Source organism: Amblyraja radiata, chromosome 5, assembly GCF_010909765.2.
Source record: "Amblyraja radiata isolate CabotCenter1 chromosome 5, sAmbRad1.1.pri, whole genome shotgun sequence".
NCBI classification, from domain to species: domain Eukaryota; kingdom Metazoa; phylum Chordata; class Chondrichthyes; order Rajiformes; family Rajidae; genus Amblyraja; species Amblyraja radiata.
Window position 1 is genome coordinate 21,530,410 of NC_045960.1, and position 13,975 is coordinate 21,544,384.

At 43.9% G+C, this 13,975-nt stretch overlaps 1 protein-coding gene across 1 annotated transcript in view; it reads left to right on the forward strand.

Annotated features, from left to right (window-relative positions):
• LOC116973727 (dynein heavy chain 8, axonemal-like) overlaps positions 1-13,975 on the forward strand; it is a 622,328-nt gene that overhangs the window by 35,706 nt on the left and 572,647 nt on the right. The window contains 1 exon segment of the mRNA XM_033022036.1: positions 4,077-4,253. Coding sequence (XP_032877927.1) covers positions 4,077-4,253 — 177 coding nt within the window.

Sequence of the window (13,975 nt, forward strand, 5' to 3'; positions counted from 1 at the left end):
ACTGACCTTTCTTTCCTGGGCCTCTGCCACTGGCAGAGTGAGGACACATGCAAATTAGAGGAAGAGCACTACATATTTTGCTTTGGCAGCTTACAATCCAGCAGTATGAACATTGATTTCCCTAATTTCAAGTAACCTGCATTCCTTCCCCTCTACTTCTCCCCCTTCCGCACCCTAGTTGCCCTACCAGTTCCATTGTTTGCATCCTTATATCCATCTTGTTATCATACCTTCACCAGCCAACAATAGGCCAATATGGGTTCCACTCTTCCTGGGGTCATCTGTTGATGGCTATGATTTGTTCTGGCCTTTACTTGCCTTTAGTTTATTTCCCCCTCGCCTCTACCTTCAGTCTGAAGAAGGGTTCCAACCCGAAACGTCACCCATTTTTATCTCAAAATGCTTCCTGACTCGCTGAGTTACTCCTGCATTTTGTGTCTATCTTCTGACCATCAACCAGCCATTTTACACTAATCCTACCCTTATCCAATACAATTTTATTCCCTCTATATTATTATTATCAATTCCCCCTAAATTCTACCACTCACCTATACACCAGGGGCAATTTATAGTGCCCAATTAACCTACCAACCCACGTGTTTTGGAGATGTGGAGGGAAACAGTTGCATTTGGAGAAAATCCGTGAGTTCACAGAGATAATGTGCAAACTTCACATAGATGGCAACCGAAATCAGAATTTAACGTGGGTCTCGGGCACTGTAATGCAGCTGCTGTACAAGCTGCGCTACTGTGCTGCCAATTTACTCATTTACTGTATAATTTGCCTGGATAGCAAGCAAAACAAAGCTATTCACTGCATTTTGGTAAATGTGACAATAGTAATCCCAATATCAATACCTTTATTCCATGAATTTCAATTTAGCTAATTATCTTTTTTGCAAGATTTTGTCAACTACTAAAAATCGAGGATGTATACTGCGACTCATCCAACAATTTTCCTTGTTTCGTCATCAAAGAGATTTCACAAATTTGTGCTGGTTTTCCTTGTGAAACTCAAATTTTGACAAGTATGTTAATCATGTCCCCAGTATTGTTTCTGTAAGCTTTCGAAAAAGTTAGATTGACAAATCTTCATTTGCCTGGCATATCCTTGTTTCTCTTTTGGACAGCATGGCACTTTCTGAACACTCAGCACGTCAAGCAGCATCTTTAGAAAGAGAAAGAGTTAATATTTCAGATTGAAGACTTCATCATTTCTAAGTGTTCCAGCATTTCCTTTTTATATTTAGATTGCATTTTTTTTAATTGATTTTCAGTGACTTTTACAAAATATGGTCATAAACAGGTAACAGTGCTTCAGTATGAGCAGCCACATCACCTTATTGTTACTGGCTCACAAATTAGTTTTGACAATCTGCATTTATCCAGCAGTTTCCTTGCATGAATGTAACACGTGCAAAGTGGGACAAGAATATTGTTTTTAAAGCTGTGAGAAGTGCACAAAATTCAATAGAGCAATACAACTTCCATAGATAGACTGGTTTGATTTCTCACCAGAAAATGTAATGATGAAACTGAAACCGTTCCGCCTCACTGACGCAGGTGGTGGCTGCCCTCAAAATGACAGAGACTGTCAATATGGACCAACCCTATGAAGAGTTTTGTGCTAGTCAGGAGGAAATACAGAAAGCCAGACAGGATACCACAAAATCCACCAGTGAGAAGTGGGTGGCAGTTTTCCAAAACATAGGGAACGATAACTTGATCAACATGTTCAGGATTGTCTCATTTGTCCTCAGTGTGCCAGGCTCAAATGCCTTTGTGGAGAGGATCTTCTCTCTGATGACCATTAAATGGTCAGACTCAAGAAACAGACGCAGCACAGAGCTGATCAAAAATGAATATCTGTGAACTGTGACTTGTCATGTAAGGACTTCTCTCTGGCTGTGCAAAAGGACAAAGGATTGCTCGAATCAGTCAAGGGCAGCAAGAAATATCCATGGAAAAAGTAGGCTTCGTGAATTCCCCCCCTTTTTTTCCTCTTTTGCAGTGATTATATGTCTACTCTATAGGCACATACAGATAGGGTTATTTGGTGTTATTTCATGTCTGACTGGTTGTCAGATTATGCTCTATTATTTAAGAAGTAACTGCTAATGCTGGAACAATCGAAGGTAGACAAAAATGCTGGAGAAACTCAGCGGGTGAGGCAGCATCTATGGAGCGAAGGAATGGGCAAGGACTACCTGAAATTGGAGAAGTCAATGTTCATACCGCTGGGGTATAAACAACCCAAGCGAAATATGAGGTGCTGCTCCCCCAATTTACGGTGGGACTCACTCTGGCCATGGATGAGGCCTAGGACAGAAAGGTCGGATTCGGAATGGGAGGGAGAGTTGAAGTGCTGAGCCACCGGCGATAAAGCAAACGTGGAGGTTCACCTGCACCTCCTCCAACCTTATCTATTGCATCCGCTGCTTTCGGTGTCAGCTGCTGTACATGGTGAGACCAAACGTAGGCTTGGCGATCGCTTCACCCAACACCTCCGCTCAGTTCGCAATAACCAACCTGATCTTCCAGTGGCTCAGCACTTCAACTCCCCCTCCCATTCCGAATCCGACCTTTCTGTCCTGGGCCTCCTCCATGGCCAGAGTTAGTCCCACTGTAAATTGGCGGAGCAGCACCTCATATTTTGCTTGGGTAGTTTACACCCCAGTGGTATGAACATTGACTTCTCCAATTTCAGGTAGTCCTTGCTTTCTCCCTCTTTCCCCTCCCCTTCCCAGCTCTCCCACAGCCCACTGTCTCCGCCTCTTCCTTACTTCTTCCCGCCCCCCCCATCCCCTCATCAATCTGAAGAAGGGCCTCGACCCAAAACGTCACCCATCCCTTCGCTCCATAGATGCTGCCTCACCATGCTCCGTATTATGCTTTGTTATAATTTGGTGTTACATTTCATATATAACACTGAAGATATGTATACATGATTCATATATTGGATTTGTTTACCTATTCAGGGTTGTTGTTTCTCTCTCTCTCTCTCTCTCTCTCTCTCTCTCTCCCTCTCTCTCTCTTGAAAAATGTTCCTGGTACCATCTGCTAGCTGCCAGCCCCCTCAGTCACTTCATCCTGGTCCTGCACCATACCCGCACCGCCACGGCATGTCACATTTTGTCCCTTATTTGGTTGTGAGAAAGTTGGAAACCCTATTGGTGGAGGTGCAAGTGACTCTCTGCCTCACCTGGATAAACTGCCGGAGTCCTTGGACAGAGTCGAGGGGCAGGTATAGGGACATGTGTTGCATCTCCTGCGGTTGCAGAGGAAAGTACCAGGGGAGTGGATGGTTTGGGTGGGAAGGGACGAGTTGACCAGGGAGTTGCAGAGGGAACGGTCTCTGCGGAAAGGGTTGGAGATGGAAAGATGTGGCTAGTGGTGGGATCCTGTTGGAGGTGGCGAAAATGATGGAGGATTATGTGCTGTATGCGACGGCTGATGGGGTGGAAGGTGAGGACTAGGGGAACTGTTACGACTGAGGGGATGTGGAGCAGGAGCAGAGCTGCGAAATATCAAGGAGATCCTAGTGATGGCCTCGTCTATGATAGAAGAGGGGAGCACAATTTCCATACTGTGGCAGAATTTCCAGCCTGGCCTTGAACGGTAATTTTATGTTGCAATTTATAAATCTTAAGACTTATTATTCCAATGCAAGTTCTGATTTTGTAAGAGGTTATGCTAGACCAGTTTGCATGTACTTTTGACATAGAGTTTGTGATTGGAAGGTATTGGTGTTCAAATACTACAAACACTGAAAGTTCATATGCAGGTAAGCAAGCAATTAGGAAGGCAATGCTAGTCTTAATTGCAAAAAGATGTGAAAGCAAGAGTAAAGAATCCTACATTTATAATATATGCCTTGTGAAACTCCATCCATTTATGGTTGAGACCGCAATAGCCTTCCTGTACAATTTCTACTACCATCTAATTGAGTCATTTTCTAAAAAGCGCATTGGATTTCAGTGACAATTTTTGTAATTTTTAAAGTTCATTTGAAATTCATTGTCATTAATTCAGAGGGGCTTACAAAGTTTAAAGTATTTTGTGCGTTTTATTTATAGGTGCTGGAACAAAGTAATCAAGTCCGAAAAGAGGCGGAAAATTCAGGTCCATTGACTGAACTGGAATACTGGAAATGTATGTCTGCGAAATTCAATTCCATCATAGAGCAACTTAGAGGAACCAGTTGCAAGTCCGTGATCAATGTTTTAAAAGCAAGTTCTTCAAAAATGTTAAAGGTAAAGACATCAGGAAACAATCAGACAACTTATTTTACATAAACCAGATGTTTTTGTTTTGAGAAATCCCGCTATACTTTTAGAGTTCCCAACCTGAGCTAAATTTACCCCCAGGGGGTATGTTTCATCTACCCAGTGGGTAAATTTGTTGATTCTGGATTTGTACATATTTCTTATCATTAACTGACTGTTTTTATCTGTTCTTCATTAGAAGTGAAATGATATTGTTATGTGCTATTAAAGTTGCCAGGGGTAAACGGGACAAAAAAAGGTTGGGAATTCCTGTTTTAGAGTCATTGAATCATACAGCACGGAAACAGGCCCATTGGCCCAAATTGTCCATGACGACTAAGATGCCCAATTACGCTAGTGCTATCTGCCTTCATTTGGTCCACATCCCTCTAAATCTTTCTTATCCATGCACCTGTCCACATATCTTTTAAATGTGGTTGTAGTACCTGCCTCTTTTGGCAGCTCATATACCCACGTACCCACCACCTCCGTGTGAAAATGTTGCCCTGCAGATTCCTATTAAATCTTCCCCCTCTCTCTTGGATTCCCCTACCTTGGGGAAAAGAATTTATGCATTCATCTTATCTATTCCCTTCATGATTTTATACACCACCCCCTCAGCCTCCTGTGCTTAAAGGAATAACGTCCAAGCATGCTCAACCTTCACCCCCCTACAGAAGTGGCGGCGCTGTGAAAGTGGCGGCGCTGCAGTCTGTCTGTTTTTACTTTTTTGTGTTGTTTTTTTTGTCTTGTTCAGTTAAACGTTTGGTTATTAGGTTGTGTTATGTGTGTGGGGGGGGGGTGAAACAGGGCTTTCTGTCTCTCCCTTCGGGGGAATGCGACTTTCTTGTCGTATCCCCCTTCTCTTCCCCCGTCTGAGCTGAGGCCTACTGGCGGAGCTGGCGGCCTCTAACCTGCGACCGACCTCGAGGATCCGGAGGTAGAGCCAGCCAGGACTCACCAACGCGAGGCTGGCCGTCTTCGAGCTGCGGCGGCGTTCGGGTGAGGGTGGACGGCGCGGGGCTGAGACACTCCTGTGAGGGCGGCCCGGCTCCCGGCTGGAAGGCGCTCCCATGAGGGCGGCCCGGCTCCCGGCTGGAAGGCGCTCCCGTGAGGTCGGTCGGCGCGGGTCTGAGACGCTCCCGTGAGGGCGGCCCGGCTCCTGGCTGGAAGGCGCTCCCGTGTGGGCGGCCCGGCTCCCGGCTGGAAGGCGCTGCCGTGTGGGCGGCCCGGTGCGGGGCTGGAAGGCGCTCCTGTGTGGGCGGCCCGGCTCCCGGCTGGAAGGCGCTCCCGTGTGGGCGGCCCGGTGCGGGGCTGGAAGGCGCTCCTGTGTGGGCGGCCCGGCTCCCGGCTGGAAGGCGCTCCCGTGTGGGCGGCCCGGTGCGGGGCTGGAAGGCGCTCCCGTGTGGGCGGCCCGGCTCCCGGCTGGAAGGCGCTCCCGTGTGGGCGGCCCGGCTCCTGGCTGGAAGGCGTTCCCGTGTGGGCGGCCCGGCTCCTGGCTGGAAGGCGCTCCCGTGTGGGCGGCCCGGCTCCCGGCTGGAAGGCGCTCCCGTGTGGGCGGCCCGGTGCGGGGCTGGAAGGCACTCCCGTGTGGGCGGCCCGGCTCCCGGCTGGAAGGTGCTCCCGTGTGGGCGGCCTGGTGCGGGGCTGGAAGGCGCTCCCGTGTGGGCGGCCCGGCTCCCGGCTGGAAGGCGCTCCCATGTGGGCGGCCCGGTGCGGGGCTGGAAGGCGCTCCCATGTGGGCGGCCCGGTGCGGGGCTGGAAGGCGCTCCCGTGTGGGCGGCCCGGCTCCCGGCTGGAAGGCGCTCCCATGTGGGCGGCCCGGTGCGGGGCTGGAAGGCGCTCCCATGTGGGCGGCCCGGTGCGGGGCTGGAAGGCGCTCCCGTGTGGGCGGCCCGGCTCGGGGCTGGAAGTCGCTCCCGTGTACTTATTTATTTTTCATCTAATAACAGACAAGCCTCAACTTGCAGAGCTATAGATGCTTGAGCTGCGACCAAAGCTGCTTTAATACTCTCTTCTTGTTGCACGTGCATGGCGTTCTTGTGCACATTGTCTATCCTGCTCACAGTGGGTGCCCAATCAGGATTGTTGACACCATTCCATGCTGCAGGCTTGTCTGTTATTAGATGAAAAATAAATAAGTAGTTTGGGTGATTGTGCAGGCTTTAAACAAGAAATATTGAGAAACATATTCTGGCAAATAATAAAATCTCCTGATTTTGGCCAACAGCTGAGAATTATCCCATTCCTTAGCTTGCATCTGAGTAAAATTGATTTCCAAACGCATTGAGAGTTTACGATTATTTAAATGGTAAATGGAGCTTCAGAAGCGTGTTCATTTTGCATGTTAAAACCCACCCGAGAACCATGGGCGATTTTGCAATTTTACTGACGGATTTCTAACTTTTAATACTTTTCATCTAACAAATGAATAAAGATAACAAAGTCAATAATGCCTTACTTTTGATGAAATGCAGCGAACAAACGCGATAATTCCCGATATTTTGGATCTTTAAATCTCCACGAAAAATGTCCGCTATCAACTTCCGCCTTTTTGGCCCCTTCAGCTCCCTCTTGTATTTACCTTAGTTTCTATCTTTTTTTTGGACTGTAAATTTAGGTAGCTGTTCCTCACGGTCACCCCGACTGGCTCACTTAATTGCAGCTCAAAAACTGGCCGTTTTCGATGTTTTTAACGGGTGTGAAAGTGCGTGTTTTCCCATCCACTAACATGTACCGGAAGTGACGCTTGTACCCCAGTTAAAATTTTCGGTCACGTGAGTGGGGATTTACGCTCCAGTGACCTTTCGTGAAATCACCCTATAAAGCCGACGAATTCTGCATGGGTGCCGGAGGTAGCACCGATGCAGTAGTCAGTATTCATTCCAGTGAGTTCATAAACTGTGCTGAGTAAAGAAATGTGGGAAGAATACATCTAGTCAAGCAGCATCTGTGGAAATAAAAACTAGTTGATATTTCAGTCAAGGCTCCTTCCTCAGATCTGGAGTAAGAGTGGATGTTTTACAGAGTTCAAAACAGAGCTTGGAGGTAGAGTGGAGTGAGGTGTAAAACAAAAGACTGCATGGTGATAGTTTCGGACAGAACAGGTGATAAGGAATGAATGGAAGAACTGCAGATGCTGGTTTAAAACAAAGATAGATACAGACAGCTGGAGTTACTCAGCGGTTCAGGCAACATTTCTGGAGAAAAGGAATAGATAACATTTTGGATTGAGATCCCTCTTAAGAATATAAAAAGCATGAGTTTAAAGAAGAGAAAGGGTTAAAAGCATGATAATGGGAAACAAAGAGAGAGCAGTTTACTTCAGTAGAAGTTGCGATCACTGTCGTACATAGCATTGTAAGGCACCGTGCCCGTTGATGTTTTCAATGATTATGACGATGAGTTTATTCCAGAAGTTTGCAAGATGACTGGATGGAAGATAAGGTGATCCATATCTTGTTTAAATTGGAAGAGCAGTGGGGTAAGACTTAAAGTGGCCTGCAAACGAAAGCTGAAGATTTCTCATGATATGGCAATCCCACACTCTCACAGCTATATATTCCCACTTACCTCTTGAAAGGGTGCTTTTTTTTCCCAGGTTACAAAAGCAATCACCCAATATGCATTTTGTTTCTCCAATAAATAGGGGGAAATTTTGTGAGTGCAGAATGTTAGTAGACAAAATTGGAAGAAGTTCAATTAATCATTGCTTCATCTAAATTGATTGGGTTCCTGGATGAAGGGAAGGGAATGGACATGTGTTACATCTTCTCCAGATGTAGGACAGGAGAAGTGGTGGGTGGGAATAGAAGAACACTCTAGGAAGTCATGAATGAAAATCGTCCTTGCAAAAAAACAGAAAAGGAAGGAGATCATGTTGGAGGTGGTGGAAATTGCAAAAGATAATATTTTGAAAGTGAAAGATTGACAGGATGACAGATGAGTACTAGGAGACCAATTTTAATCTGCCCCAATGAAGGGAATGAGAGTAGATGTGCAGGAAATAGAAGAAACATGGTTTTGAGTTCCATCCATTATGGCAGAGGAATGCCACATTTTAAGACTAAGGAGGATATTTAAGACCGTCCAGAGTGGAACAAATTGCTTCAGACCAAGAAATTGTGCAAGAAATGAAGACGGAATGTGGAAAGAAATGAAGACAGGGAATTGTGCAAGAAATGAAGACAGAGAATGAGAGAATGTGAGAGGGGGTCTGGGCTTGTAAGAAATGTTAGGAATTAGATTGTTTCCTGAGATGGACACAGAAAGATCCAGAGAGGAAAGGGAATGTCAAAATGAGATCACATAAATGTGAAAGCAGGATGGTAATTGGTTCAAATAATTTTTTCATATGGAAGTCAAATTTCAGAGTTGTGCCCAATTTCCCCTCATTTGAGAGGAGTGCAGAAAAGCACCGTGGAAAATGTCTGTCAGTATGCTAATTTTGTGCTTCATTATTCTTCGTAGTGGCTGCTGGACCAGCATACAATTCCATAAGAGTAAAATGGTCCACAATTTTCTTGACATGCAGTTTGATTTGTTTACCAAGATCTCCCGTTATGTTAGACACCACCGTTAGAGCCACATCATTTTCAGTTACTTGTGAGTGTTGGTGGCCTCTTTTGGATTTGGTTTTCCCACAGGATTGTATAGTTTTTACTTCAAACAGATAGCAACACAAAGATCAGTAATAAAGCATTAAAATCTTTATTTCACCAGGTGGGTGTGGCAGTAAATTCTTACAGTATGTAAAATACAGTCTATAGGTTCACTCTATCCCCACACAAAGAGGTAATGTTCATTCAGATATATTTATACCCCAATAATCAGCAAATCAGCAATACTTTATCTTACAGAGCATTGTACAGCCTCTTGCCTGTTAAGATTGACAGGTTCTTCCGAGATGGTTATGCTGAAGAAGCTGTTTTTCTGCAGATCAAGCAGTTGTTTTTTTTACCTTATTAACACACATTATAATCTTATAGATTAAAGAGTACGAGCCAAGTGACTGAACATTCTCCTGATATTTATATCATAAAGGAAAATCATTCATGATTTTGTGCTGTTATCTCGCTAGTGTTATGGAAGAATGGCAAAAACATCTTTTTGTTCTAGTGCTGTAGCCTTGCTAGGGTAGTAATAGGAGAAAGGTGAAACCACCCATTTTATTGTTTCTAAATCTACAGCTGAATCCATTTTGTAACTTTCAAATCTTTAAACTTTCTCATTTCATCCTCTTTATCATTTATGATAACAATGATTCACAATCCTCGGAGGGTACATAATGGTCGCAAGCAGTTAACAATAAAAAGAGCGATGATTAATAAAAAGATAGAGCCATAATGTAACACAGTACCCCAGAATCCACCAAACCAACTGAATGGCCAGCAGCTCCCATTTCCTTCGTTGTACCCATGCATGTCACTGCCAACCTTGTGGATCTATTCAACTTCTTGGGAAATATGGGTAGCAAGGTCAGTGATATTAGAGGATTCATCAGGGATCTAGGCACAACACTCATCTTATTATAACACAGGTACCTCTTTGTTGATCTTTAAGATCAATACTTATTTTATAGTAAGAACGTTTTTTTAATATTCTCTCATTAATCAGTTGCAGAAATGGCGGCATACGTATGTCTGATTTTAATTTGGTTTGAACCTGTCCTTGAGTTCGTAGATGGTTATGGCACAAACCCAACATCCTAATCAGATAAGGAAACGTGTTTACCTTACAGCAGCGAGTTCACTGCTAACACTTCTATTATTGTAGCCCTCGCCGTTACGGCGCGTAAGCAGGCTGGCATGCCATTTTACTACTGCTATTGTCAATATTGTTTTAAACATGGCAAGGCAGCACCCTTTTTTTATAGTCAGTTTATATTCAGAAGCTGAATACACTCATCCCTCATGATTCTTATGCTTTACCCATAGTTCAAAGGGTACCTGGACCAGAGCCACAATAGGCAGATCCTCAGTAGGCGGCTGTTGCTTTTCATAGTGTCCCATTCCTTTATGACCCATGTGATCTTTCCTTCTGTGTCATTGGCAACTTTAAAACATGAATTGTCTGTTTATCCTTCAGCCATTTTATCAATTTTCCTATTTCTTTCACTGTTGCTGGAGGTCTAGTTGTTACGATTAAGTGTGACTCAGAGGTGTCTCCCATCTCAAATCGATCCCTTTGGTTTTATTCCAAATCCCGGGACCCCAAAGAACAAATAAGGGGTCACTGTTAATTGTTCAAGTTTATTCAACCAGGGGGAGACTCGTTCCTGGTATCCAGGATTAGGGAGGCACATATATAATTCAGTGCAATGCGTTTGCTTATGTTCATGGCTGGTTTTAACACGATATTGTAAATACTGGCCTTTTCTTATGGCTTCCTTTTACCTCCAGTCTTGCAGGAGGACATCCAAGTTCATACTTCCTTTATCCAGTTTCCAATTCTTTCGCAATAAGTTAGGTGTATTCAACGAGGATTATTTTCGACCTTCACTGCTGTAGGTGTAGTCAGTAGTACTGGGAAGGGCTCCTTCCACCGTTCACCCAATTTCTTCCGATCCCAATTACCACCATTCACCCAATTCGCCGTTATGGTCAGCTGATAGTGGTTTCTGTAAGACTGACAAGGTTTGGGTCAATTGCTGTGCATATGAAATTTATTCATCACTAAGGTCCTGTCCAGCCTCAGTCAAGGCTTGACTTAAAGTCTTTAACTACTTACAAGGCAGACCCTTTAAAAATAGGTCATTATAAAGAAAAATCAATTAAAAAATTATTCCCAATTCTTTCAATCTATCTCCCTAAATTTCCGATTTCAAATTAACAGATTTTTTTTCTGAGAAAGTCATTTCCAATTCTCATCCAACACCTCAATCTGAATCCCACATGGCCAGTGCGCAATTCATATCTCTCTTGAATTCAATTCAAAAGCTAAGAAATAGGAAGAAATCAAACTTAAAATACCGACAAGGTCACCAATCCTAACACCAGGTTATGCGGCAAAGAAAATGAACACTCTTTGCTGAGCCACATCAGCTGTTTAATAAAAGTTGAGAAGATAGAGAATAAACAGTCAATTTCCACTACATTTCCAAAGAGCAATGGAAAAGAAAATAACTGTGTGCAATCCATGCCCACACAACTGCAACTTCTTAAAGATACACTACCTTTTAAAACACATGAGACTCAACAAAGATTTATCACATAAGTCAGCAAGCTCATTCAATGACATCCTATTTCATCTGAATTATAGGATTAATTCAACATTCACCCAGAACCGGTTCCATAAACAAGTAACAGTCTTTAAACTCACTCACTCTACACCGGCTTTTCTGTGACATCCACTCACAAATTTCCACACCTCATGCAATATGCTGAATCTCAGATATTCACACGCTTTAAGGCAATAAAATTCTCACTCACGAGTAAAACACAGTTATACACTCCTCAAGGACATTATGCAAAACTCTTAAAACTTTGATACACCCAAAAATGTTCATACTTTGTTCATAAATACAACACATACTGAAGAACGGTCTCAACCCAAAACACACATTTACACATTCCTTATATCCCACTTGACTCTCTCTCTGTAGCTGCTGCTACTGCTCCTCAGACACAGGTCATTTCATTAAAACATTCCCTTCCCTCCTTATCAGCAAGCACAAGGAAGTGTATATAGTGTAAAATAAAAACATCAGGTACACAAATTTGTCCTAGACGAGTGAGCCAGAGGCCCGTCAAAGGGTCAACAGCACAACCCCCCTCGTTTTCAAACATCTTTTTACATGGCAGAACTTTACATTCCCTTGTCTGACAGAGCCGTTCTGCCTACTAGAATCTTTGGTTCTGTGGGGACTAATGTGCAGAATTCGTAATCTGCTTTGTGGGCAGTAATGTCAGCTAGGGCATTCCCCCACGAGACTTTGTTGTGGCCACTTGTATGGTCATTGCACTTAATAATGGCCAGTTGGACTGGGAGGGCTAAGGCGTGCAGTAGCTGGCGCAGGCCCAGCACTGTTCTTATGTTGCAAAACTTTTTTTATTGAAGTGAGAGAGAATTGCTGCGTTGCCTTGGCAGAGACACCAGCAATGAGTAGTTTAATGTATCCACTTCCGGTAGAAATTAACCAAGTCCAGAAATGGGATTGGTCCGATTCCCTGTCATTCACGGTCTTGCCACACCTCACACTTGCCCGGTTACTCACAGACTTTCCCCTCTTCCTCCATCAGGGAAGCTCTGTATTTGCAAACAGGTCAGAGACTTTTGTTCAAGTTTGTTTTAAACTGTACTGACTGTTGGCTGCAAAATGTTAACGTTCTTGTGGCAAAAGTGAGCAGCCTCGATTCTTGCGGTGTAGTTAAGGTACAGTGCCTCGAAAGCCACCAGCTCGTCATCCTGCTTTTTCCCTTTTCAGTCTTCTTTGATTTATCTGCTGTTTCTCTTTCTCTGGTGCTCTGTGTTGTTTAACTCTCTCACTGCTGGATTCATTACTGCTCTTCTTCTGGCTTAAGCCGTCTCCCTTCTTCTTCCTCATCTTCCTTATCAGTTTTTCCTTCTTCTGGGGTTGCCCTTCCCGGTAGAAGTACTGGAGCCCTTTCCTGTTCACGGGATCTTAGTATCATAGCTCCTGCTGTTAGTGACTGGTGGCCAGGCATGAGGGAGGTATTCTACACTATTTCTAATTTTGTTTCTCTCCCCAAATTTGTTCCTCATCCCCCCCTCTCTCTGTAAACATGGTCGTCATACTAGACAAGGGGTCCCCGGGGATATTTTGCTTAGGTTTTCATTTTTACATACCAATTGTTTAATATTATGTTGGCCAACCATATTCTCTCTTTTTTAAATCTATTCATTATGTAATCTTTACGTTTTCCTGGATCCAAATAACACATATGCTGTACCGAAGCTCCCACATGTACCAAAGCTCCCACATTACTCTTATCCAGAGCCTATCCTCTCTCGGCTCAATATCGGCTTTATACTTCAGACAGCCTACTTAGTCTGAACTTACTCAATCCAGAGCCTATCCCATTACTCGGCTCAATATCGGCTTTATACTTCAGACAGCCTACTTAGTCTGAACTTACTCAATCAACAATCACAAAAATTGTCTTACCTTACCTTACGTTATCTGTCAAAGATCTTGGCAGGAAACGAGATCAACTTTGGACGAAGGACCACAGTGTTCCCGGGCACTCTCAGGAGTTCAGACTCAAGGAGTCCGATAGTGCACTTTCTACACCCTTCGAGATCCCGGCCAAACTGTAACCTCCTACTCAGTCTTCAGAGATAGTTTCCAGCAAAATCCTGCTCGACTACGCCAATGTAAAGGTTTGTTTTTAATTCAAACAGATAACAACACAAAGATCAGTAGTAAAGCATATTAAAATCTTTATTTCGCCAGGCAGGTGTGGCAGTAAACTTTTACAGTATGTAAAATACAGACTATAGGTTCACTCTATCCCCACACAAAGAGGTAATGTTCAATCAGATATATTTATACCCCAATAATCTGCAATTCAGCAATACTTTATCTTACAGAGCATTGTACAACCTCTTGCATGTTAAGATTGACAGGTTCTTCCGAGAGGGGAAAGGTTAGCCGATATATAGTTATGCTGAAGAAGCTGTTTTTCTGCAAATCAAGCACTTGTTATAGAGTAAAGAGTATGAGCCAAGTGTCTGAACATTCTCCTGAT